This window comes from Lissotriton helveticus, chromosome 2_1 (assembly GCF_964261635.1).
Source record: "Lissotriton helveticus chromosome 2_1, aLisHel1.1, whole genome shotgun sequence".
NCBI lineage: Eukaryota > Metazoa > Chordata > Amphibia > Caudata > Salamandridae > Lissotriton > Lissotriton helveticus.
The window spans coordinates 1,017,308,557-1,017,336,502 of NC_136059.1; the positions used below are offsets into that span (position 1 = coordinate 1,017,308,557).

Genomic DNA, 27,946 nt, shown 5'->3' on the forward strand with positions numbered 1-27,946 from the left:
CGCAATGTTGTAGAAGGCAAGCTTTGTTTGATTTAAGTCCTGTTGGGTGGTTGGAAAGGTTATGTAGTGGTGTATCCGGGTCAGCATGGCGTCCAGGAAACACCGTAGGCAGCATGACAGTGTGCTCTTGGAGATCCCCCCTGCATATGCAACTATCCCCTGGAAGCTTCCAGAGGCCAGGAGGTGCAGGCAGCACAGGACCTGGACATGGGTGGGCACGGCATTGGTCCTCCTTGTTGGGTGCTGCATCAGGGGGTCAAGGTCTCTGATGAGCTTGTGAATCATTGCCCCATTTAGCCTGTATTTGGAGTATATCTCCTCTTCAGTCTGGCCCAGGAGTGTTATCCGCAGCCGGAAGATGCGCTCTTGAATCCTGCGTTGGTTCCGGGCTGCTCGCTGGAGCCTCAGCCGCCTTGCCACGATGTATAGACCTGGCATTGTGAATGTACTCATGCTACTACTGTGTCTCCTTAAGTGTGTTTGTTTTGCTCCGCCCATTGTTCCTGTTTCAATTTTGTTTTTCCCCAATTGAACTTCATGGTTACCACCTGGTTTGACTTCTCCTTAAATTGCGACTCGCATTTAGCGATTTTGTTTTTTTTTGCAATTTGCGATGTTTGATGAATTGTATTTGCGACTTATTTGCGAATTCGCAAATTAATTTGCAGAATTAGTGGTAAATCGCTATTACAGATTCGCTAAGGGGGGTCCACATTGATTCTGCAAATTTATGTTTGCGAATTCGCAATTTGGTGGGTTTTTGCTTCATGAATTGCGGAAGCGGAAATTGCGATCGCAATTGCTGTTTCGCAGCTATTGCGATCGCAATTTCGGTTGATGAATCTATGCCTATGACTCCCTGATACTCATTAAAAGAATGTCCACATGCCTGGAGAAGGTCTGTGGAAAGACTGGCTTTATCCTGAATCTTTGGACGTGAAAGGTTGCTCCAAGGCTCCACCTTCTCTTTATGAGTTATATATTTAACTCATACATTTAATGTGAGCTTAACTTCATTATACTGAGTATTCCACTATAATAAGAATTTTAGTAAGTCATCACTAATAATCAATGTAACCGCATTTACTGAATGTACTTACACTTTAATAATAATAATCTTTTGATTGCTAAAGATTAATATCACCATAATGTCCCATTTTGATTTTCGAGTTAGCTTAGCCTGACGTTGGACCTTAACTGAGCATTTTTACACTTTAAAAGCTGCCAGTATGCTGCTTTTTTTCAGTTGCAGGCGTGTTCTTGGGTTCCCAGTTAGCTGGAGAAAGGTTTATTGCTATGTATTAGACTGATAGTGAGGCTAGCAAGCTTGCAGCAGACATGTAGAGCTCAAGGTGAAAGGAGACTCCTGTACCTGGTGTGCTAGGAACATGCAACTCTCAAGGATAAGCAGATGTGTACCTAATTGTGTAAGAATGGGAATTTCTGGAGTCTACTGGTGCCATAGGATTGTTCTCAGACTGTGGGCATGAGATATGGATGTTAAGGAGCCTTCAAATGTGCTTTTAATTGGTGTTCCATAGTTAGTTATGATAATACCCTACCCCGATTTAGCAAAGAGCAGACCTTTCTGCTGGGTTTTTCCATGTGTAGAAAACGTTATGCTAGACACTCTTCTTGTTTTCTCTGAACTTCTACTGAAGTTCAGAGAATGCTAACACCTTCCTCCCTTCCTCTTTAAAAATCTCCCGACTCTCCTTCATGTTTTAATCTAGACAGTGTGGGTATCTTTATGGAACACATTATTTGGAGATTTACAGGCTGGTCGTTACTATTCTGCACTTTGTTATAGTTACATTCAGAATACTTGAGCACCTGAATATAATGGCTGTATTAATTAATATACTTTCTGAACCATTGCCAAATTTGCTGATTGATGACTGACTAATAACTTAAAAAATAAACCTTTATGTGAAGCCTCTCAGATTTACTGTATTTGCAATGTGTTTCCAATGTCAACTCCATCTCAAAGCTTCGAGTCGACAAGCAATGGTCCATATGGCCAGTGAGGGATTCTGTTTGATCATTTCACCAAGAAATTGAGGTTCAACTATCCCCACTTCATCAAGTGTTTGCTGCTGTACTAGTGAGTATTTAGGACATAAGAACTACAAAAACTGTGTTCGTTTAAGTGTTAAAAAATTCATTAATTCACTGTCAAAAACAAATTCACTGGTGACCTTAGTAGCTGTTTAGGAGATCAACAGTTGGCAAGTTGCTTTAATTGATTTGTGTTCCCAAAACAAACTCTAGCATTAATAACTATCAAGTTTTCGACATAGCATTTGATCCCTACATAAAACTCCTGAATTTTTGTTTTATTTTACTTATTTCATTCTTAGCATAGCACACATTTGTTTCTCAAGGAAGCCTTGTTTCTTGTACCACCAATCAAAAGTGAACCAAGTATTCCTCACAGAAACCTGTTTATCTGACAGGAGCCATGTTACTGTTTTTTGTAGGGACCCAGATGTTTTTCACGTCAAGACTGTCACCTTAGTCTCACCCAGCTTAACAACCCAGTTTCCTACATATACATTATCCCCAAGTGTTACCTGCTTCCCTAAATTATCAAAGAAGGGGCATATATTAATCATGTACAGAGTTTCATGTGCACCCCTTCACTTCTCAGACTACCTTAGCAACAGCAAGGAATAAATTGCCCAATTCACAAAAGTACACTAACTGATCTGAAGAGAGCAACTTAAACTCCACAGGTCTGCACACACGTGTAAGATCTCCCATTCAGGTAGAGCATTCACATTTTTTTCTGGGACGGGGCTTCTGATCAGCAGTGGTTTGTTTGACCAGCCCCTTTATAAATATGAATGTAATGATTTTGCTGCTGATGTCAACACATGTACTTGTACCTGAGATACTTATGACGATCTACCAATATCCTTCATCTCTATTCTTGGTCAAGAAATGTCAAAGGGGCTCATTACGATGGCGGAGGGACCGCCACCGCAGGCCGGGCAGTGGCAGTCCCTCCGCCATCTGCATGCCCAATTCCCCCGCCACATCAGGATGGCAGGGGGAATCATTCCAGAAGGGTGACGGGTGCAAAGCCCGCCCGCCACAGGCAATCATAACAATTGCCTGGTGAAGCGGATAAGGCCGGGGATATGGGGGCGGTCCTTCGAAGGCACTGCCCGCCCGATCACAATGCTGGCGTCAGCCAGCCAGGCTGGATTCTGGGGGACAGTTGTGCACTGGGGGGATACCCAGGGTAACCCCCTACATTTCGATGTACAAGGTGGCAGGCACCGCATGGTGCCTGCCACGTTGTGCATGGAAACGCACAACATGGCCATTTAATATTGCGGCAGGTGCTGCAGTCAGCAGCACCTGTCGCATTGTTAAATTGTTGGATGGGACCGCCGCGGTGGCGGTCACATTGTGATCAGGGGTGTAGGACAGCCGCATTACAGGCGGGCGGTCCCGAACCCGCTACAATGGCGGGCGGACTCAAGTCAGCCCGCCATCTTAATCGCTCCCAAGTTCTGAAGAGAGGCATTAAATTCACTGGCCCCTTGGATTCCTAATGGTGTATAATAGTTTATACCCTTACGAATAAAAGACACACTTCCATTGAGCCTGGTCAACCCAGACTTTAACCTCTAATTGAGCACCCTCTTCTATCTATGTCCAATAAGTGGGTTAGAAGTTAATCTAAATATACATAAGCAAACACTTGTGATTGAACCGAAAAACATTTTACACAAAATCTGCATACGAGTGGTTTCAGTTCCCTAATATCATCTTCTTACTGAAAGTAAAGTGTTGTCCCCTAAAAAAACATTTTAAAAAATTGCATTCGTTGTTGTGGCTTTGTAGCACTTCAAATAAGGATTTACTGCCTATCTCAGTCCTACTCATGTTATCAACCACAGGAACATGAAAGGCTGAGTCAACTGAATGGGTCAAAGCACCTACAACATACCAGCTGATTATACTGACGACTAAAACAGTAGCACTACTCTCTTTTGTCAGGGCACTGCTCCACAAATGGACCAGTGCACTGTTGGCACCAGAGATAATGTAGGGAGGTCTTTGTGGAAAAGTGAGGACTCCGGACCATCTGGGCCTTTGTTATTGTCCTGGTCTTCCTCTGGTCTCTCCTCAACTCTGATACGCCCTCCAACAAATGGTGAGGAAGCAGGCGCTCTGTAACTCATGTGCTCCTAGAACATAGAACAAAGTGGAGAAGTGTGGCTCACCGATTAGAGCGGCAGACCCTGAGACAGAGGTCTGGCCCAGGACCAGGGCTCAATTCCTGACGTGGCAGGGTCTTGGGCTCAATGTCCACGGACTTGATAATTCTCGCTTAGGTGCCTACTCTAATCATGGGTCTCACTCTGCAACTCTGGGCAATAGCTTGCTTAATCTCCACAACGGCCCCGAAAGCGCTAGGATGCCTGGCCTCACTTTGGGGGTGCCCAGTAAGGGGCATCTCACAGGGAGAGCCAGGAAGGGTTCCACAGCGGTATACAGCGCCAGGATGCCTGAAAGGTGATAGTGCGCTTTACAAGTATACATACATTTACATTTACATTTACATGTATAATGCTGCAAGACCCTTCGTTGAGTCCTTGAGTGCAGCGTCTATTAAAAAGGTGACACCATTGCAACTACAGAGGACACCCACATTAGCAGGGTCATATTGGAAGTTGTGGATAGCAAAGTAGACCAACCACCAGGAAACAAACACTGTATGAACCAAGGCACAGGGTCAGACTGATTTGCATATGGCCATGTCTGAACTGGATTGGCTTAGTGAGCTAAAGAATGGTGATGGATTAAACCCAGATCAGTTGACTGGGGGTGAGTGTTTGATTTGCTCAAGCGCTCCGTCCATCATCCCCTTTTGTATCGCTTTGTTCGCCCTAAGTGTGGCAGGGTATGCTCAGACGTGAGTCCCTTGCTCACTTGGCCACTGGATTCAAGATAGCCTGGCTGATGAGGATTATGAATCCGAAACCGGTCCCAGGATGCGTGTTTCCGGTCCAGGGAAGACATGGCTTGGCAGTTCGGGCTGGACTGTTCCCATGAGGCACAGGGTCAGACTGATTTACATATGGCCATGTCTGAACTGGGGTGCCTTAGTGAGCTAAAGAATGGTGATGGATTAAACCCAGATCAGTTGACTGGGGGTGAGGGTTTGATTTGCTCAAGCGCTCCGTCCATCATCCCCTTTTGTATCGCTTTGTTCGCCCTAAGTGTGGCAGGGTATGCTCAGACGTGAGTCCCTTGCTCACTTGGCCACTGGATTCAAGATAGCCTGGCTGATGAGGATTATGAATCCGAAACCGGTCCCAGGATGCTTGTTTCCGGTCCAGGGAAGACATGGCTTGGCAGTTCGGGCTGGACTGTTCCCATGAGGCACAGGGTCAGACTGATTTGCATATGGCCATGTCTGAACTGGGGTGGCTTAGTGAGCTAAAGAATGGTGATGGATTAAACCCAGATCAGTTGACTGGGGGTGAGTGTTTGATTTGCTCAAGCGCTCCGTCCATCATCCCCTTTTGTATCACTGTATGAACCAAAGCTGCTACTGCAGAGTCATTTTGTAGGTGGCAATGTGCTTAATTATTTCACACTCTTCTAAACAATGGTGACGAAGACGGCTATGCTTCAGCGTCAGCAGCACTCATAAGCCAGTTTAGCCCTCAATTCAGACCACTAATGGGCTGTGCTGCAGCAGTTCTAAAAGGCTGAGAGGGAACCTTGTTGAGGAGGTCGGGGGTCAAGCCATTCACGGGTGCAGGCTGTCCAAGTTTCAGGCAGGTAGGTTCTATAAGAAGAAGCTATTGCCCTCGATCTGGACAAGGTGCATCAGCCACCTAATGGAAGGACTTTGTATATGCAATTGACGTTTTTTGACTCATCTTTAAGTGAGAATGAGTGAACATAGTTGGCAGAAATTGCAGTGAGGTCATCAAGAGAAAGAGACCACACTGAGACCAAAGAAAAATAATTGGCATCAGCATGTACTGAATGGGCAATCTCAGTGTTTAATTTGAGGTAGAGATTTCCTACAATAGGCCTTGCCCTGCAATAGGACTCTTGCAATTCAGCCATGGAGAGATCAACCATTATACCAAGGTATGCTGAACTTAGGAACCTGTGAAGAGGTGTCTAGGATGCAGGCCCAAGTCAACTCAAGTGATCAAAATGAGTCAGAAATCAAGTTTTGTGAAATCCCTGGTGAGCAAGGTCACCAAGCAAAAAGGACTAACTCGAGGTATTAGGTCAAGATTAAAAGCCTGGAATAGCTCGTCGATACACACACAGCTAGCTGTTTTTAAAGAAGTGGCTATAGAGCAATTGTCGAAATACCAGGCAAGGCCAATGCTGCATTAAACGAGGATGTAGATATAATGCTACCTGCATACTCAACCTGTGCCTTTGAAAGGTACACTAGTCACCTGGAACCAGCATCAAGTCACTAAAGACTTCAAAATGCAGCGTTTTAAAGATGGCACATGGGTACAATTTAAGACTACCTGAATTCTATTCTGCTATTTCTGTAAAATGTCAGGCTCTCTGAAAATTGCCATCCACGCACTAACAACAACCTACATGTTTTTATCCTGGATTATTCAGAGCACATATAAGTATTCACACTTCTCAGCAATTTCACCCACTCTACAGTCAGGCAAAGATTGCTCACACTGTGATTGTATAACAAAGTGATTCACAATTAACTTTTATCTAAACGCAGGGCAAGAAGGCCTATAAATAAGCGTTAATGTGTGAAAATAAACTGGGACTGAACATAAGTGAACCTTCTAAAATTGTGGAATTTTTAAATATAAACAATAAGTAGCACTTATTTTAAAAACTTGTTTAAATTATGTTGGAAAATGAGGCAGCATCTGTGAGGCCTGCACAAATAACATGACTACATTTGTCCTTCACTGGGAACCAAACACCCAGTTGTAGTGCCTGACTCTCAGAGGGTAGCGTTGCAGAGCAGTCTGAGGCTTACTCAAGGGAGGTGGTGTGGGCTAGTAATCGCCATTACAGGTGCGCAGCAATAACACTCAATAATTGATTGTCCAGTCTGTACTTTGCTTAATAAAAGTAAGAGTACATGTATTGAACACACACACTACTCAATACTATGCACTAATTTACAAATATACATAAGCTGTTGGAATTACTTTGTGACATTGGATAACATCTCCACCCCTCCCGCAGGGGGGCTGGGGTCTGGTACCACCACTCCCTTGAATGCACATCATCTTGCCCCAAATGCAATTAGTTGAACATAGCATGGAGCGAGGGCCCTGTACACTGGCGCCATCCCAGTGGCGACCCACCCCATTACCTCAAAAAGCATTTAAAATAGGCACCCCTCCCCTGGTGACACATAACCTTGACTGAGCATCTCCTACTGACCATAAAGTATACACCTCTACATCGTCGGGGCTAACAGTCTGGGTTCCTCTTCACCTAATGCAGCAGCAAGAATATATGTTTAAGCATCACTTTAGAATGACAGTACTCATCACACTTGTTGTTCATTAGAATGCATTGCAATTATAGCCTCTAAAGGCATCCCAGATAAAATCACAGGATTAAGCATATACAGTCAGCCATCCTATCGGGAATGTCTGGCAATAAAACCCCACTTTGCTTATGATTCTACCTTACACAGGTACTTCACACTCCATATGTGCCTTTCAATCCCTCTAAAAGAAATAATATCAGTAAAAGCAGTTCTGGTGCAATTACACATCTTCACCTCCAGGGGATGCCAATCTCCAGACACCCCTAACTTAGCCCTTCTTCCCTTATGACGCACTCTCTAAGGCACCCACAGCTGAAGAACAAAAGTTTCAGCCACTAGGTACGGTTGCCGGGTTGCTGAGCGCTTGAGGGGTTATTCTTTTAGGTCACCTAGAAACTTAGGTTGGAACTTATCCTCTTGGTGCTGGGGGGTTGCTCCTGCAGCTCCCCCTTTACCTTAGCACAATTGAGGTTGACCCCCCCTCCTCTGGGGCCACCAACCACCAAAGAAGAATAGAATTCCCCATGCCTTGCAAGGTATTATGGGGTGCTTCGTGCTCCTTTCCCTGCATATCATAGCAGCGGCTCTCCCGCTGTGCCGGTGAGAGCCGTGATCACCGCTGTGGTGCTTCGCGCCGCCTCATCTCTGCTGTGGGGGACCCGGTCCCATCCGGACCCCCAGGTAAGTGCGGCAGCTCAGGGATCCCACCCCCAGCTGCTCCTGCCATCCTGCAGGGGCCCGTCCCACCCGGGCCCCTTGTGTGTGCCTCCTTGTGTAGCCACCTGGGGAGCCCACCTCCTCTTAATGCGGTAGCCAGCGCTGTTCTTCTGGTCCGGCCGCTCCGGCGGGCAGGCACAGAGTCTTCTGCCAGTCCGGTTGGATCCCGGGGGAGTGCGGCGGCACTCCCCCAGCCTAGTCCATCTCTTAGGGCCACGGGGACGGGGGTCCAGGGACCCTGGATTCAGCTTCACAGTGTGCACGACGGCGCTCCCTAAATTGGATTCTCCCGCCGGGGCCCGGAGAAGGGATTCCCCTTCGTGGGGAGCGTGACGGCGGCCTACTTCACACACGGGCCCGGAGTTGGAATCCCAGTCCCCTCCCTGGCACATCCTCACGGGGAATGCGACGGCGCTCCCCGGCTTCATGTTCGGCGGGTGTCAGGGGGGGCACCTTCACGGGGTGCGCGATGGCGCACCTTGACTTGTCTTTTCCTGGGGGCAGCCCCCAGGACCTAACCCACCCGGGGGGGGGGGCACATCATTTACCGGCGGCAGAGCCCCACGCGCTTCGTCGTCGGTCCCTCTAGAGGTCAAGGGTCGCCTACCTTCTGTGGGCATATCTCGGCCCCCAGGTGTCCGATCTTCGTGATCTTGGCCTCTTCTTGCTCCTGGTGGCGCACCCCAGCCACTGGGAGCACTCTGCTTTGCCCTCCTGGTCTCAAGGAGGGTGGATTCAGCATGGAGCTGTCTTCACTGGGTCCCTGTGCCAGCCTTTCAGCTGGCTCTCCTCCTGAGCCTTTCTTCTGCTTGCGCAGAGGCCCAGGTTGCTGCTCACTGGCCCTGGACTCCTCTCCTGGTGCTGTTCAGGGTTCGGGGGCAGTTAGGGGGTTCCTCCTTCCAAATGCCCATTGCATCAGGCTCCATCACCCCCTGCCTCAGCAGACCACACCCCAGAGAGAGATTCTCTTCCTGTGCAAACACGTTTTAAAGTTTGAGGAGGGGGCTGGCAGGAAGTCTATGTTGGCCCTATCTCACAGAGACACATCACTTCCCTGCCCCGGTTCCCACCTTTCTGCCCAGGCCTCTGGGTTGGCTCAAGATGGCGTCGTCCAGGGTCTCTGGCCACTTGGTCTCTGAAAAAGCCCCTTTCCTCCAGGGCTGCCTTCTCCTTGGTGCAGCCTGGTGCCTGGCACCCAGTGATAGCTGCTGATGGATGAGCCTGTAGCTCCACCCATCTTCTCTTCCTTGGAGTGGAGGCCTTAGCTCGTGGAAGAAAGGTTTTTAATCCAGCCTGCTGAGGTCAGCCCTCAGCAAGGCCCTGGTTATGGCTGACTCAGAGAAATATGACATTTCTGGAGGACCCAAAAGTAGTACAAATAGGACTTTGGACTCTGCAGAATACTTCTTCTCACACTCGTTACAGTGGACTTTAGTGCGTGTCTGGAATCTGTAGGCCTTACGAAAGTTAATCTAGGCCAAGGGCTCCACATCCCCATAGGGGAATCATGAAGTAAAAAGTAAAACACACTGACTTTCCCTGGCATTTTTCTTCCCAGTGTATAAAGCCTATTCAATGTCACCACCCCATACTGCATAAGTCCTGCCACACCAGTCTATCCGCACCTGCTCTTTGGCTGCGCATGCTAGGAATCTCCCCTGCGCAGCCCCTACACTTGCGCACACACATGTACACATGTGTCTGCATGTAACCAGCCCGGTGTCCCTTACTGGTCAAGCCAGGGGGACACCAGTAAAATCCCCATGCAGTCTCTTTCATCCTGAGTTATGAGCCCCAACTTATGAGGGTTCCCCACAATAAAAGCTCAACAATTAGGTGCCCAAAAAGCAAAAATCCGGGCCGCCCATAGTGTCAGAACCAAATTATTTTTCATATTTCTCCCTCATCGATGCCTTCTATACAACTATCTACAGACCTCATTATGGGTGGGTCTACCTTCATTAAAAAGGTTTGGAATAGAAAAAAAGCTAGTTCCCAAGTGTCTCTCCAAAATATTCACCCAGTCCATAAACGCTTGAAAATACACTTGGAGGGTTCAACTGCCACCTTCACTTTTGTCTTATTTTTGGGTGTGGCTAATGACTGCTGTAGCTTTCCTGCAGTGACAGCGAGTGACAGCTCTAACTGTATCACAGAACTTGAAGTCTGTCCCAATAGTGAGTATGTGAGAGAGAAGCAAAACGTAAGATTCCTTCAGCCTTTGCCGTCTGTGCCACTAAATACTGATCAGCCTGTACTAATCATCACTCATTCATTGTAATTGTCAATCCTCGTCTGTAGAGTTTTGCCTGTGCACCCAGACGAAGCAGTTTCATTGGTAGAGTAGTTGTGTATATTTGCTTCAGGAGAGGGGACTCTATTTTTAGGTCTGCCCTAAAAACAGATTTTCCTATCTCGCCAGTCTAATGTAATTTAAAAAAATCAGAATTAAAAAATGCACACATACGTAGATAAATAAGGGAATTTTGAGTCAGCTCTCTTCATCCATTGATGTGTTCAACTGTAATTTACATTTCGCTATCTGACCAGCCCAGAATTCCGAGGAGTCAAACGACTAAAACCACTGTCCCTCTTGCACAAGTGATGCAATTTTTTCTGATCATGTGCAGATTTACCTAAAACGTAGTGCACTTTAGTGCCAGGACTGGTGGCCAGTACATACTTTGCCAAAGGATTTTCTTTTCATTCTTTATCTTTTTTTCAGTCGTCCTCGTGTGTTTGAACTGCAACATCAAGTTACATTAATTCAAAGCCAATGTTACCTTATTTTGCACGAATAACAATTATTTTGTCCTGTGATGTACGTTAAAATTCAAGACGGCTTCATTATCAGTTCCAAGCACCACTGCTCCTAAGATATCCATATACTTGTCTATTAAAATTATATCCAATGGTTATTTTTTTTATGTAATATTTTTACCATATGCACATGGTTGCCACGTTTAGGCAACCCACTTTTTATTCTTTTACGTTTTGAGTCATTCTTGCAAATAAATAAATAAGCATCGCACCAGCTTGCCCAGCTCTTAAGTCACAACATAGAATCAAAAAATAACAGCCTGCAATTATATCGAGTGAAAGATATGGAATACCACTATATCATCAAGGTAAGTAAATATACTTTTCGTTTGTTGTTTGTTTTTACTTCATTAACTGCCTTCTTCTGTGCTATTGCCACAACTTGGGCCATCAATGCTTGGAACCAATTACACAGGAGAAAGCATTTTCTAGTAATGGTGGGAACGTGAGATGAGCTTGGATTGGAGAAAACTCCTGTCACTGGATTCTTTTAGAGATCGACGGTTGCTCTTCAGATGCAATTTTGTGACTTAGGAATGCTGTTGTAGTGTTTTCCAGCTATTCATTTGCTATTATACCCTACAGAACACAAGTGTGCAGTAAACGATGAGTGTTTGGACATATATCATTTAAAAAGTAACAGGAGACCAAAATATAGGAAATGAAATATTGTGGCACTAATATCGTGATAATCAACTATCGTGGACAAGAATACTGTTTTTTGAGATAAGTAATATTTGGGGTGCCTTCGGAGGCGCTGGCGGACTCTTCTCCAATCGAGCATCAGTAGAACAACAACAGCTCAAACAAAGCAATTTGCTACAACAAGGCATTTTTAAGAGAGAAACAAGTTCACTACTTAAGCCTAGCACATATTTGCAAATATCTTTACCCATGTCGGTCCTCCGACCTCATCAAATACAAATCAAAGTGGTACCATGTTCATAAAGAACCCAAACAAATTCAAGCACTTGTCCAAAGATGGTCCTTAGACCGCGCCAAATACAAACCAAAATGGCGCCATATCCAAAGACCCAAAGCAGACTCACTTGGTGCACACAGGTCAAACAAAGTTATTCTCCACTGCCAACTCTTCGGACCAAACAGTCAGATCCAAGGGTTTCGCCGTTGAGGAACCCAGTAAGGATGACCACTGGAAGAGGCACCGCCTGGTCTTACAGACGGGGGAGCTGCTAGTCCAAGACTCTCTCATGCAGGGATCCCCGATTCGCCCATCCGAGGCGACGTGGCCCCAACCTCCTCACCCGTCTTCGGGCAAGGAAGGTTAACTCACCCGATGGGGTAGCTGTTCGGGGGCCAACTGAATGAAGTGACCCCATTAGGGCCACCCAGGTCACTCGCGACCACCTCTCAGACTTCCATACAAATGAAGAGTCGGTCAGACAGTAGAGAATACAAACCAAAGTGATTTATTAGTCATACACTCAAGCGGAGTCCAGTCTGACCAGCCTCCTTGGATTGCTGCAGAGGGGACTGACCTCAGACAACATGGTAAGGCATAAAGTACATTTCCAGTACCCCTAAAAACACGCCCAGACTGAATTTTTCCAGTTGGGAGTTAATGAACAAAGGAGATACAGAATGATGAGCTACAATCCTGGGAGCGGACACACATTATCTTGTATTCAAGGTTACTCTGCCTGCTCTCACCGTTCTGAACGGTGGGAGCAAGCATATCTAGTCAGAAAGGTATGCACTAATAAAACATTCTATTCATTAGCACAGCAAACTCAGCCTTGAAGGAATACACGTACAGAGGACACAGTGGCAGCTGCTTTTCAGTGAGGCAGACACAGAGGGAGACAGAAGTTAGTTTCGATCATGGCTCAAAATGGCGGCTGAATACAGAATGGTGCAGCGAATGCTAACTTAAATATTATAGTGTACAGGCTGGGCAGTTAATTGACAATCGAATAACATTTATTTATGAATTGGACATTTTTTTATTGACTAGTAATTATGTAAATTGAATACTTGTTTTTAGTTCTTTTAATACATATATTGTTTAAGGTCGGGCGGTTCCAATCCGCAGGAGTGTCGGGTGGACACAAGTGCACCTGACATTGTAATAAACCCCACAGTGTATTTAGTTGAGGAAACACTGAAGGAAATCATAGGCTTGTATTAACCCAACAAAGAGATGGAAAAATTGGAAAGGCAACTGTAGATAAAGAAAAATGAAATGCTTGTACAAGAGAGTTCAGAGAAATTTGAAGACCGTGCATTTGCCTCTCTTCCAATTTGGAATCAAAGGTGGAATTTCTAGTTAATAGGACCGAAGCCTTGATGGATGATTGGAAAGGTACACTAACCAGTGAAGTGGGCAAGCATAACCCAGAACTGCTCTCCAGGGCTATGAGGAAGAATAGAAACCTGTAAATGAACAGATCTAATATTGTCCCAGACTGGTGTCATGAAACCTTAATGGTGTGAAAAAGCACGCAAACCTTCAAAAAGAAGTTGCTTTGGCTGGGTTGGCTCTATCCTTGCTATATCTAACCAGGGTATGGATGTTCTCCTGGGGAAAGATGTTTCTCTTCTGTAATCCTGTAGTGACGCAAGAGTATTTGGAATCACAAAGAGCAGGCATGTCACAAGCAGTTGGAGGGAGGCTTACATGAATCTAAAAGTAACACTGAGTTGTAATGCTATGGTCCCAGAACATCGTGGCCTAAAATATTGCCTGACAAAAATGCATGTCTGAAATATTTACAAAAATATTGCTCTGTTGGAATTATTAGAAAATCTAATGTTATTTTTGTAAATAATACTTAAGCGACCACATTTATGTCAATTGAGATTTTTGTTATTGATATTCTGACGCACCGCAGTGGCAACAAAATATAGGCTTGCCTGAATTTGTGTCTTGTTTATGGTCAATGATGAGAGCCATATTTGGGCATGCATTCCTTCGAACTTATAAAACTTTTAACGGTCCCTTGAGTTTCATCCTATGTCAGTGGTTCTAAAGAATTGTTATACACCTGATGCTAAATTGTAAAGCATTGTTTTATCTTCAACCAGTGGTCGGCAGACAAGCCAGTTTGATTACATCTTTCTTTAAGCCACTTTTAATGTCTACTGCCTTTAATGACTTGTTGCTCAATGAAACAAGATGTACAACTAAAAGAAAACAAAACAATTGTTTTATGAGTCCAATTGAAAATGACAACCCGATAGGCTACACTCTTCAAAAGAGGAAAACAAAATTAATTTAAATGATAAATTCTGAATGTTCACTAAGTGTAAACAGTGACATGTGTCAGAGGTAATGCAAGAAAACTACGGTGTGTAACTAGATTTGCCAGGCCTCAACATGAGCTCCGTTGCTTCCAGAGCTGTATTGTAAATGTACTGCACTTGCCTTAACTGAATTAACAAACAGTGATTTGGAAAACGACAGCCCAGAATCGGACATGTGTTGTGCACTGTACGAAGAGCGGTCTGGCAACCCTTAATGTGACATATGTTATTTCTAGAAAAATTGACTTACTAAGCGGCAGTGCTGCATAAAATCAAGAATGGAAAAAAGAGAACAGTGAATTTTATATACAGTTGCTAATTAGAAATATGGCAAGGGTTGGACAGGCATGAAAATTTAAATCCACCTTTACCAAAAACGATTTTTCCTAGGAGAGACCAAGAGCCGAAGGATGGTGACTATAAATGACTTTGTTCACATAAACTATGACTTCTTCTGCAAAAGGGCTAAATATTAAGTTAAAGCAAGGCATCAACTATTCATCGATCTGTCTCTCCTCCTACTGCCTGTCCAAGTGACTCCTGTCTGTTGGTGCCTGCCTCTGTATTGTGGGGCACTGTAAGTGCGAGAGTGATTTAGTCATCTGTGAATGCGACCTTCGCTTTGCTGGTCTGCGTGTATTGTTACATACGTACCTATTGTTCTGTTGGCTTTGGGGGCTGTAGGCTTTCGGTATGTGTGCATGTTTGCACATAGTGTGGCAGTCAGATGTTTGAGTTCCTTCATGGATGTATGTACCAGTATAACTCTGTCTACCTATGTCTCTGAGTGTATGTGATCTTTGGCAATTTGTAAATAATAGTTTTGTCTCACTGTGTGAGCGCACCGTTCAAAAACCAAACCCACTGCATTGGTCTGTTTGTGTAGTTGTATTTATTCATCCCTGAATTTAGAAGGCAGTCCCAGAGTTCTAAGCTGTGTCCCCAACTGTCCAGTGTCGCCAAAATGTCTAGTTCATGTGTCGATTAACTCATGGCTATCTAGAGCACTGCTGGGAGGAATGGGCAGCTTGCTGGATGAAATAAATAGCTGAGTGGCAAACGTTCTTGGAAGAAGTTAACACTGTCAGTGCTGTCTCTGGGTAATCTAACGTCTACTAAGGAATGCGAGTTTTATACATAACAAAATCAGAGACAGTGAGAAGCTTTGAAAATCCAAGTGTTCCTTTTTATTGTCTGGCTTGACAATACTGCTGTCACCAGACAATTATGTGAGCATTACCGGAGAGGGACTTTGGCTTCGCCTACATGATGGGAGCCAGGCAAATATGTTTTGATTGGGCAGAAGTTATGTGCTTCCACAAAAACGTACTTGCCCACGCCCACTAGGCAGCCGTAATCATTTTGTTTATTTATCCAGCTACTTAGAACTTTCAGGGGCCTACACATGACACTGGACTGCTATTAAAGTGTCTTAGATACCTAGATAATTTATGTTTTGTTTCTTTGGCAGCAGCACAGAAAAGAGGAGGGCAGTCATTAACCCACATGGATTTTTAAGTCTGGCCTGAGAGTACAACTGTCATATGACCTTTTAACCTATACCTATATTATTCTATAATTCTTTGCTTCCATACAAATATATAACTATTCCCATATTTACTTGTAGTGCTTAATATTACCATACACAATTTCTTTAAAGTCAGAACTATTGGCATTGCCAATGCTAGTTCCTTATGGCAAGCCGATCTGTGTGAGAAGTATGCTGTCACACTCAAACAAGAAATGGTTCCTGGAATACCATTCAGGAAAAATGTACATTGCAATAACTCTTACACACTGATGATAAAATGATGATTGCGATTTTATTTTTCCATTATGTGACGAGAAAACATTTAAAAAATAAATCTGTTTGTTATTCTTGCATACAATTAAAAGAAGTCAGGAAAATTCATACACTAGAACTGTCAAAACAAGACCCCTAATTCTGCAAGATAATTTAAACAAATCGCTTAGTTCTACTAACTTCCTTCTTGTGCATGCTTTCGTGGCTTGTGCCTGCTACTTCAACACATGACTGCTCTCTTTTAACTAATGCTTATAAAGAACACCCTGCAAAAATGAACACACCGGACCAACCCCAGTAAAGAAAATGAAGCGATCTGCCCAGGGTAGCACAGTTTGGTTAGGTGGAGAAGTACCCTGTCAGATGCAGATCGAAGGTTACTGAAGTTTTCACATTAGCCAGTAGACCAACAAATCCCTCTTGCTCCACTCCCATCACATTCCTTTACCTACTGACGTCACACTGGTGAGCCAGTTGACTGGTGTAGGTGCGGTGGAGTGGAAGATGCTTTGTCTAGAAGCATTACCCTTATAGTATAAAGGGGTGTACTAGCACACCAACCACAATGTTTTATATTTGTAAAGTCTATCAATAGGTATTGCTAGAGAGCTTACAGCACTCTACATTGTATGAGTGCACTGTACTCATGGTTTAAACGCCCTCACATGTATTGTTATCGTTTGCAGTGTTTCATGATTATTAAGATGTATTAATTCAAGTTTTATCAGCATTGAAATGTAGTGTACACATTTAAGTAGGATTTTGTATGTATTAAAGAAACCTATAATTCCTGTATGTATAATGTGCAGGATGAAAATTGTTTGTGCAATGCAATTTGTGTTTAGTTTATGTTGCCTGAATTGTAGGCCCATATTGCAGGTTGTTTTGAGTTTCGTTTCTCCTTAGTTGCTCAAGAATTATGATTAAATGAATCCTTTTTTGCTTCAAGACAGTGTGTTCTCATCCTACTGCAGGTGCAGGAATTCGACCTCGTTATTCTTAGATTTAAGGAAATACCCGGAATGTCTTTGAAGAAGGCTGGAAGGTGAAAAGGGAGGACGCCTTTCGTGTTTGGCCTATCTGGGAACCAAGGCCATGGGCAGAAGAATTAATCATGGCTTCTGTGGAAATGTACTAAAGGATGGTGCAAATGGAAAAGTTTACCATGGGACAGATTCGAGAGACTTCTGCTTATTTCGGAGGAGAAGGAGCATCTTAGAGCGAGCTCCATAGCTTTAAGCTATCAGACCCATTTGACGTGAGTACTTCTTAGGAAATCAAAACATGCGGACACCTTTGGGATAGTATATCAGGAAATAGGTAGGATTGTCATTTAGAGCAGAGTAGGAAAAGATACCTTTGGTTTTCCTCAAATGAAAAGAGAATTGGACTCAACTTCTAGTCTTTGTTGCATTTTGATTTTGGAGTTCATCATATTATGCCTTTTATGTCGAATTAATTATAAGCGTAGATTCGGCTCTGTATTGATTTTTATGTATCTATATACTCTGATATTGAGGTGTGTTTATATTCAATTATTTTTGGCTTTATAATAAATTCACAAAATTGAAATTCGGAGTCTGTGGTCGTTTAAAAGCATGACTAAATTGAAAGTATATTCTTGAATTGTCTTACTTTCCTCAAACACTTTTAGCAGGCTATAAAAGACCATCTGCCTTGAATTTAATAGGTAAGGCAAATGTAGCGTAATCAGTAGAGTCGATTTTTATTTGTAAAAATGTTATTTTTCTTATTTGAAAATAGAACTCAACGCAGGATGAGATATCACATTAACATCCGGTCCTTATTCTGGCTCCTTATCTTGCCCCAGCATCAGCACCCATCACCACAAAGATGTAGTCTCTGATCTTTCTCCAAATAGGTTGCCCTGTGGGCATTACGATAGCATGTGCATTAAGTTGCACATCAAGCTGCAGCCTCGCTGGCATTCATTGTAAGTAATCACACCATACCCCACAAATGTGTTCTAGTGTTTAGTAAAGTCGGTGTACAATTTTCAACTGTGCCAGCCTGAACCTGGCTATGATAAAATATTTCCTATTTTCTTGTCAGGTAATAAAACTGTCCTTGCTGGTGCACAGAAATAAGATTTCTGGGGCGCTGACAAGCTTTGTCTGTCCCCTTTATAGCTTCATGAAACTTCTGTTATTTTTCAAAGAAATAGCCAGCAAATAGTTTGGTAACTTGGGGCCTGAGGGGAGACGTGGCCTTTGTGGCAATATCTCGGGAAAATCTGCAGACTGACGGCGATCTGAGAGGCAAGAGGAGTTGAGAATGCCCCGGAGGACAACATGACAGGAAAGAGGGTACAGAAGAAGGCTTACTCTTTCACCTGTTCCATGCACACCTGTGACTTCAGGAAGTTTTGGGCCCACCCATCCTGTAAATATAGAGGCTTGAAGGGGTTTAGCTTTAGAACAAGGAAGCGTTTGGTAAAAGGGGCTTCGGGTTGCTTTTATAGACAGATTTGGGCAAAGGGTGTTTGGTAGTATGTATTGCTCTTTGTAGGCAGTGGTTCTACCTTTGGAAATTTTGAGAAAGGATGCATAGCTTGTGCAAGCTGGATAATAGTTGTCTTGAGCCATAGGCTGGTGAGACAGCTTGAGCTGAGATTTGGGAAGGAGTTGAGTTGTGATGCTCTGAAAAACTTGCTTGACTAATTGTGGCACTTGCGGGGGGCAATGAAGGAGCAGAGATGAATCATGGGGAAAATAATTAGGTAGCATTCGTGGGAAAACATTTGTCAGGGGGACTGACAGTTATAGAAAGTGATGTTGGGGAAGGTGGCTATGCTAGAGGATTAAGAGTGAATGGGAGTTAGGTGTTTTGTGTATTAGACCATCTTTCTGTTTTATCCTCTAACGCATTACCAGTTTACTATGATTGTTAGTGCAGACCTATCTCTTTAAAGTGGCCCGTTTCACATTTGAAACAGGTCGACTTGCACACTGTGATGTCTCACTCGGACACCATGGGCCTAATTTGGATGCCACTGCAAAGTGTTTCATAAAAACAGGCATAAAAATGTGCATGAATTTTTTAACTTGCACTTATTGTGTGTTATGCAAAATTATTCTCACATTGATATGCAAAATTATTCTCACCTGGGTTTTATGCTTCACTTTGCCTTCAACTAGAAACTGTTTTAAATGGTAGTGCAGAGGGCACAGTGCAAACCCGACCACACGCAGGCCTGGGAGATGAACCTACAAGACTGCCTACTGATCGCCTATGATGAGCAGTTGCACTCCCTCCCAGATGGAGATACCTCCAAGGAGTAACAGCCCTACGCTCGCCGAGCAGTTGAGAATTTTTGGGTTGTCACAACTGGCCCTGCCCCTTCCCGACCTATAGAGGGTGCTCTGGTGGGGACCCTGCATCCGCCATACCCTCACCTAGCATTAATGTTTATGTTGCGTGTGTTTGTACATTTGCTTCAGTGGCACTTTGAAGTTGTTTTATTTTATTTAGTCGTTTGGTTTTTCCTTTTCCCTTAACTCTCTGTCTACCCATCCATGCACATTTCTATTGCAGCCTTTTGTTTTTGTATCTCACTGTTTAAAATAGCCTCATTGTTTCATTAATACACCGAAGATGTAGTTCAAGAAGGCACTTGTGTTTTTATTGCTGTGGACTCCTACACAGACTGTACTGACTCGTTACAGTAATGGTTGTTATATCAGAAACTTAATAAAAATATGTTGTAAAAAAACCTATAAACTGTTTTGAAAATAGTTCTGAAATAATGCATAAAAATTAACAGTAACAATTACTGGTACAGCTTGAAGCAATCTAAGAATAACCACCAGATTAGGGGGCCGATTATGATGGCGGACGGACCTGAGTCCGTCCGCCACCATAGAGTAGGAGGGACCGTCCGCAGGGGCTGCGGCGGTCCCTCCGTGCAGATTAGGATGTGACCACCAGGGTGGCGGTCACATCCTCAATCTTTAACATTGCGGCGGGTGCAGCTTCAAGCTGCACCCGCCGCAATGTTAAAAATTCAGGCACGGCATTTGCGTGCACAAAGCAGCAGGCACCGCGCGGTGCCTGCAGCTTTGTCCACGCAAATGCAGGCGGGTACCATAGGTACCCCCCATGTGCACCCCCCACCCCACCTTCACCAAGGGGGCCCGCAACGGGCCCCTGAAGTCAATGTCCGTATGCTTTTCCACGGCGGAAAAGCCGCCGTGGAAAAGCATATGAATTCCGCCATCCTAATATGGCTGGCGGTGTCTGATAGACACCGCCAGCCATGTTAATGCTTTTCCGCCGCGGTCGGACGGCGACCGCGGCGGAAAAGCAGCGGACAGATTCAAAGACCCACCAGCCATCCTAATTTGGCGGTGGGTCTTTCCAGCATCCGCACTGGTTTTCCCGCATCCTCCGGGCCGGCGGTGGCTTCCGCCGGCCCGGAGGATGCGGGAAATCCGCCATCCTAATGACCCCCTAAGTATGTATCACTGAAAGAGGGCCATAGATTCGGGTATCTCAGATATGTCTTTGAAAAATGAGGCAACCTTATTGTAAAAATGTTATTGTATAAAAAGAATAACTAGTTTCCTACTTTTAATCTCCATTAGAGCCAATATGTTCACTCAGTCCAATGCGCTCAATTAAGAACTCAAGTGGGGTGTCCATTAGAACTCTTGACAGGTTGTGATATGTGAACGCATATCAACTCACAGACAGGCATGCATCTGGAAGTTTTGAAAGGTTGTGGGCCAACATTCTGTCTCCTTTAAATTGAATACAATAACATGTTCCAATGATACCCTGAGAAGTGTGTGGGAAAGACGCAATCAGGTCCCACGTAGCCAAAGTGCTTGCACCAGGCGATGCCAGAATTCTTTCCTGACTTAAAATCAGTATTGTGATTTAAAGCTCTGTGACTCTTACATATCAATATTTGGAATCACATACTTGCTAACATTCTGTGTTCAAAAAGAGGGCCTTGATTTACAAAGATTTAACTTTAACACAGAGCCTCATTTACAAAGAGATGTAGGCATGGGTTTGCACCAAACTGGTGTGACTGCTAGGGCTGGCGTAATGAGGAGAAAGATCTTTATTTTTCCTTGCTATTGCTTCCTTGCATATGTGCTGCATTCTACAGCACTCCTACAAAGAGGAAATAGCCTCAATGGATAGTTTTGTGCAGGAAGATACTCCTTCCTGTACAAAATCTATCCTGACCACCAGTGCTTAAATTTCAAAAGAAATAGTACTACTGGTCCCAAAGGTCTGCTCTGAAGCCTGTGGCTGGTACAATTATTCATCAGAGTGTGAAATACCAAGGCTGGTAATCTTAAACTACCTCATGCCTCTTTAATCCACTACCAGACCCTCCCTGTCCCTTTATGTCACTCTTCCATGTTCCTGATTTCTCAATATGTGATGTTTTTTTCTTTCTTTCTCTTCCTCGTCTTTCCGATCTGTGTGTTTTCCTTCTCTTGCGCTCAGTAATTATCTGAACCAGAAAAAATGTGTGCCGGTCCTCAGAAATAAAAACTATGCCCCCTCACCGCCGGTCAGCATCTCAAATTATGGCCTCCCACCCACAACGCAGGTACCCTTGCACCATGGCGCAAGAATGCATGCATTGGCGCTAGGCAGCACAAAGAATGCCAGCATATGGAGAGAGCAGAACTGACACCTTTCTTTGATGCTATGGCGCAGTTTGTCTCTCTCTTGGTGTGTAATACAACCAAGCAATTTTGCATGCTGCGCTGCGTTATGTTGTATCCCGTATTTGTAAATATGCCCCAGGAATTTTAAGGGTTCAAAACTACCAATTAGTAAATATGTCCCAGGATTTTTACGGGTTCAAAACCACCAATTAGCATAATGATGACATCCAGGGCTTTAAGTGGGTGGGATCTTACCGGGTATGAGCACCAGCAGTGTTTTAAGGAGGCCTAGAAACGGGTCTCTATTGGGCTCTGTTTTGTGCCGTGGCACAGGAGGTCCGTTTTATTCGTGCGTTATAGGAGAAGGGATAACAGCCGCACTGTGCCCATTCCAGGAACAATACCATACCTGTATATCTGTATTACTACACACAGCCAACAGTCATTGTTTTTGTGGTGGTTGTTGGCCGCAGTTTATCACTCATTACATACGTCATATTTGTACAACTCCCCTGGACACCTTCTCAGGCCGGGGTCATAAATCATAATCATACATTATCCCAATTTGTTATCAATCCGTGTCATTTGGACATCATAAATCATGGGTCATAAATCATCAGGTATCATAAATCAGTCTGTCATCGTTTTGTTGTCATAAATCACTCTGCCGGAGCATCATAAGATGTGGCCTACGGTATGTGGGGATGACCACCCGCAAAGTACGGACAAGAATGACGGAACACCGAAGTACCATCCGTTGTGGCAAAAATATAAGTAAACTGACAGACCATTTCCTGTCCCACAATCACACCCCTAATGACTTCACTTGGACTGTGATTGAACAGTTTGCCATAACTGAAAACAATGAAAGATATCTCCTCCAAAAAGAACAACGTTGGATTTACAGACTATCCACTCATACTGGGGGGCTGAACGATTCCATACCGTGGAATTCCCTGACCACCTGATGTATGATGTTCCCCCCTTTCTTCTCTTACCAATGCTGTGCATTAACCCAATCTGAATCACCCTGAGCTACCAACAGTGCATCTTTATTTTATTCCTTCTACCTTTATTCCTCTAAAGCGCTTCATTATTTTCATTATCTGTGTTTTCTATGAGCAATAATGTGCTCTTTATGCCCCCAAGCGCTTTCCTGGTACCAGCGAGCGCTCCCACGCTCTCCCGCACATGCGCGGTAGCTGGACTCAGCCACTGCTCCTCCGCGCATGCGCGGAGCACAATAACCAGCGGCTCGCGCGCAGAACAGGGACCACTACCCCTCTGAGCATGCGCAGACCGTGGATGACATGGCGCTTTCGCGCAAAAGCACCCCTCCCTCTATTTCCACTCTCACCCAGGTGCAGGCAATCACGGAGGCTTTAAAAACATGCCCGGCCAGGCCCTCCTTTCACAACCGGGCGCCGCAGAAGGACGACAGGTCCAAGGAGGAACCAGACCGACATTTTCGTGAGTAATGAGGCTGCGCACTACAGCTACTGTTGGGGTAAGGTGTTGAGGTCTTCCCTTACAGGTTGGATAATTTTGTAAGCCAATGCAACCTTCTTTTAGGGTCTTTTTCTCTGCCAGGCGACCCAAGGAGGCTTTGAACAGCAAAATACTGTGTGAGGATAATTTTCTTTCACTTACCTGAACCTCACATTGGTATTTTCCGTTTTCCAGCTCACCACAACAACCGGCTTCTAGATAACAATCACATGAGTCTTGCCACTGACAAGGCCACACTTTAGCCATGCATAGTTCGTTCACTCACCTTATAAGACGGTGGAATGACGGCTTATTTCGCAATAATATGCTAATATGACTCTACCCTGTACGTCTGTCTGTCTCCCTTTTATGTTATATGTAGCAAAGCGAGAGGGAACCCCCTTCTCACCCATATAGCACCTTAGGGAGTGCTACACATAAAAACAAAAACACTCACTGTAAATTAACTTTTTCACCTCCACACATACTCACTTGGTCCTGAGGAAAGCCTGTTTTAAATTAAGAAAGGCCAGGCTGAAACATGTAGACCACACAGGACACTGGAGGTCATAATCCATACTCCACCGTGTCCGTCTGCCTTTTAATATGCCAACAGAGACCCAGTTAATTAAAATATTGTTTTTACCCTCGGGTGCTGGGATTTCCTGTATGGCTTTTTAATCTTCACCTTCACACTCACCACACTGCACACTCAGTAAGTATACCAGCTCCGCAGTAATCTGGCGTCGAAGCACACCCGGGGCACGCTAGGTGCCACTGTGGTGGGCCCGATGATGAAGCATGCCACCAACTAGGTTGGTGGGTGAGGGCTTTTCAAAAAACCTACTGGTTTTCCTTGGCATACGTACTCCATTGAGTCTTTCCTGTAAAAAACCTAGCTAGTCCTTCTTGATTTTTGACATCATAAATCATTGTCATAAATCATGTTCATAAATTCCCTGGATGTCATATATCATTCTACCACAAATCTGTCATCATTCTGTTGTCATAAATCATTCTGCATGGGCATCATAAATCATGAGCCATAAATCCTCGGCTGGCCATAAATCACTGGTTTATCTTTTTGCTCATTTGCATATCCTAGGGTCGTAAATCACCGTGACAGCTTGTATATTGTTCTTTGTTGTTTTCCATGCCCCTTTGCATGTGGGGGGTAGCCTTTTTTTTCCCGGAGCCAGGCCACAACTCGCTATCTTGCTAGGCCCCTTGCGCGTACTGAGCTCCAGTATTCATTTACGCAAAACCATACATATACAGAAAACAAACACATATATGTACATCACATTCCACACAATTATATTCACAATATATACATTTTTATCTTTTTCATGTGTTCTAGCACACATTTTTGAAAAAAGGATGCTTAATTAACGTAAAGCCAAGCATTCCTAAAAAACAAAATCTACCAAAGAAATGAAAAGGAGCCTAACCGGTCTATATTATTTAAACCTATCTAATTTTAGTACTCCTTGTTGGTTTACTTATACAACGTAGACATTTTGAATGGTGTCTTCTTAGAAGTGTTGACGCGTTTCAGCCCAATGATTACGGGCCTCATCAGGACAAGGGCTATTAGTAATCCGTCAAGGTCTATGGCCTCCAACAGACTGCCTAAGTATAATTTCTAAGGAGTCTTCTATTCTATATTGTGGCAGCTAGAATGATCTGTGGCTCTCGGTGTAAATATTTCGTCACAATTATCACAGTTTTTTTAAAAATTCTGAAAAGAGCCGGAGAATCAGCATGGCGTGTAGCGGACCTACATAGAGGTGTGTGCTAAATACTCCACAGAAGGATTGCCACGTACACGATTTTCTCGTGAATACAACGCGGCGTACAGCAATCCTCCATTATAGGGGAGAACGGCTCTTTTCAGAATTCATCCCACTTAAAGCCCTGATGACATCCCTTGAAATAGCACTGTTTGCAGAAAGGTTGTTGATGCTTTCACTGGGAAGAACAACTCAAGATATTGCACCCAAAGCCCAGAAAATGACAGTGTGGTTTTAGATCGACTTTTGAGAAATAAGTTACATGGCAAAATGATTGACACTGTTGCCTGTCTTAAATTCAGTAACAAATATCGCTGCAAGCAAACATGCACGAGCAGTACAGTGATGTCAGTAACTCGGGTAGCTGCTCTGAGTCATGCATTTCAAGGTGCTGCGCAGCTTTTACAGGCTTGTTAGCATTTGTCTTCCTGCTCAGGCAGCTGGATTTCACCTCCTAACACCTTCAATACCCAGACACCCAATCAGCTATAGAAGGGCTCCAATAAATATGTAGGCAATCGTTTTATAGAAAAAAGCCGTAGCCTACCTCCTAAATCGGTGGGAGTATGGAATCAGTGGCTGAGTACGGGTGCAACGTACATTAATGCATGCAGGGGACATGCCCCCCTAATTCCTTATACGGTAATAAAAATTATTCAAAAATGGGGTGCAGCAGGCCGCTCGCAGCCCAAGGCCTGGTGACACTGCACCTGCTGCTCGTCTGATTGCTACACTTCCGTTAAGAATAAATAACAGAGATGTACCCAAAAAAATGAGGAATTTAATTTTCTGGCTATTCTGTACTGAAGAGTGAGTTTTTTTAAGAGGGAGAAAGCTAAAATAGAGCAACTTTTTGCTTAAAAAGTAGAGCGTCCTCTAACTAAGTCTGGCGCTGTCTCATGTACGAACGACTGACTGCCCCTTGCTCTAAAACTAAGTCCAGGCATGTTTGCATCTCATGCAGATACCGTTGGATAACACAACCCCCCCCCCCCCCCGACAAAATTGCATTTAGAAAACGCTTTGGAACTGGGCGTTAGGCGCACTCTAATTGACGACGCAATTCCTGCGACACAGAACTCGGCCAACAACCACGACAATAAAGACTACTGCACGGGCTCACCTACGCGGTGGTGCGCTATGACGTACCTTTCGTCCGCATCACGCACGCATACTTTTAGGGCACGCAAATATCATTACTTTGTTCCGTGAATTACCTTCAGCTGAACTTTCATGTCTCCGCTGGTTGGGCGCCGTGGCGGGGAGCTGCCGGCCGCCTGCTGCAGGGGTCGCTGCCGCCACCTCAAGGCTGGGTTTCACCGAGGTCTTCGGTCTCGGAGAGGGCTGGGTAGGCGGCAGTGGCATCGCATCAACCTCCGATTCGTATCTTCGCAGCAGCTGAGAGCCGCTGCAGGAAGGGGGAGGAGGCGCCTGCACACGGTCTCATCTACGTTACATTTCTTTGGAGCCATAAATGCCACCTTACCCTTGAACTCACGGGAAGAAAGCAAGGGTCGATCGCTCACTGCTCCTGTCCTTGTTTTACAGCCACTTGCTCCTGAAGATACCGCCGCTTTGTCACTGAAGCAGACAGTCACACCTGCTGACAGAGCAGCGAAATGTCACTGTGCAAGGGTGCTGGGAAGCCGACGTGAGAGGGTTAGCGTGCTTACTTTACCACCTTATATGAGAAGTGTCTTCTCTTGATTCCAGGTGATAAGTATTCTGTAAACAGCATGCCACTTTAAACTTGAGTTTATTTATGCAGAGAGCTTCCAGAGCTAAAATCAGTCAAGAATCTTAGTCGCTCCTCCACTAAGGCGATGGGGTGTCGCCCCAATGCTTTTTAGCAGTAAAATAAAGGGAAAATAAAATGATAATAACTTGCAATATTATAATTTTATTTTGTCCTACTTCCGGCAGCTTGAAGGGGCGAAGTGGAGCTGCTTTTGCTCAGAGAGCAGGGCAGGGGAGAAGCGGTAGCACCCTCGTAAGTGCGCAATGACTGGCCGGCCCTCTCGGGCAGTCCAAACATTCATGCGCACTACACATGTCCTCCATGCAGGCTGCATTAAAGCCAGGGAGGAGAACATGCCCAGGCTCGCAGTCAGCATCTGAGTGTGGAACCACAGCGCTCAGACCAATCACAACGCTGCTAAGGCAGCAATGTGATTGGCTGACTGGGAGTGCTTCCTGTTCAGGCCAAGCGAGGGACTACGGAGGAGAGACGCGGCAAGGAAGAGGCCAGAATGTACGTTTTTTCTTTTCTTTTTTAATACCTGCTATCCACCCCCCCACCTGCCCCATTTTTTTCCAGTCCATGCCAGCCGCCGCTGGGCAAGACAATGGAAGTATATACCATATACTATAGTTATTTCATATAACTGCATGGATGGTAGAAGGTAGAACTTGAGGGCATAATGTTCTGAAAAGAGCAAGTGTGCACTTGACTTCCAACTTATACACCAAGGTGTAAATCTGAGGACGTACCTGCTAACACCTTGACTCTAAAATGAGGGTAAAGGCAGGAATTTCGGAGAGTGATCCCATTAGGGTGAATCGAGACTGAAGAGGTTTTTTGAAGGGTGATTTGTATGAAATGATGATGACCCCATTGAAGGTTTTGGAGGAACTGGCAGCTAACTGCATTTTGTATTACATTTAGTAGTACTACAATAGTATTAATACCATAGTACAACATGCTATCCTGAAACTCACGTGCAGAGGACCTGCCTCCGCGTCTCCTATCTTTTACTGTGCTTAGATCTCTGCCACGACTGCATAGTCTCTCCACATGTAAGTATACGTTTTAGCCGTAAATTTGGGATGGGCAAAGGGGAGTGGCTGGGAAATGGGAAATAAAACTAAAGGAAAG

The 27,946-nt window shown here is 44.6% G+C and overlaps 1 protein-coding gene across 2 annotated transcripts in view; it reads right to left on the bottom strand.

Moving 5' to 3' along the window:
- Positions 1-26,621, bottom strand: part of TRPM6 (transient receptor potential cation channel subfamily M member 6) — a 730,325-nt gene extending 703,704 nt beyond the window's left edge. The window contains exon 1 of one of the 2 annotated variants that reach the window (XR_013607100.1): positions 26,289-26,478. Coding sequence is in view for 1 of the 2 variants with exons in the window: in XM_078675782.1 (XP_078531908.1) it covers positions 26,289-26,306 (18 nt within the window). In the remaining variant the exon portion in view is untranslated. Of the gene's footprint in view, positions 1-26,288 lie in introns of both variants that reach the window. The other variant, XM_078675782.1, reaches the window with a different exon arrangement.
- Between the last annotated feature and the right edge of the window lie 1,325 nt (positions 26,622-27,946).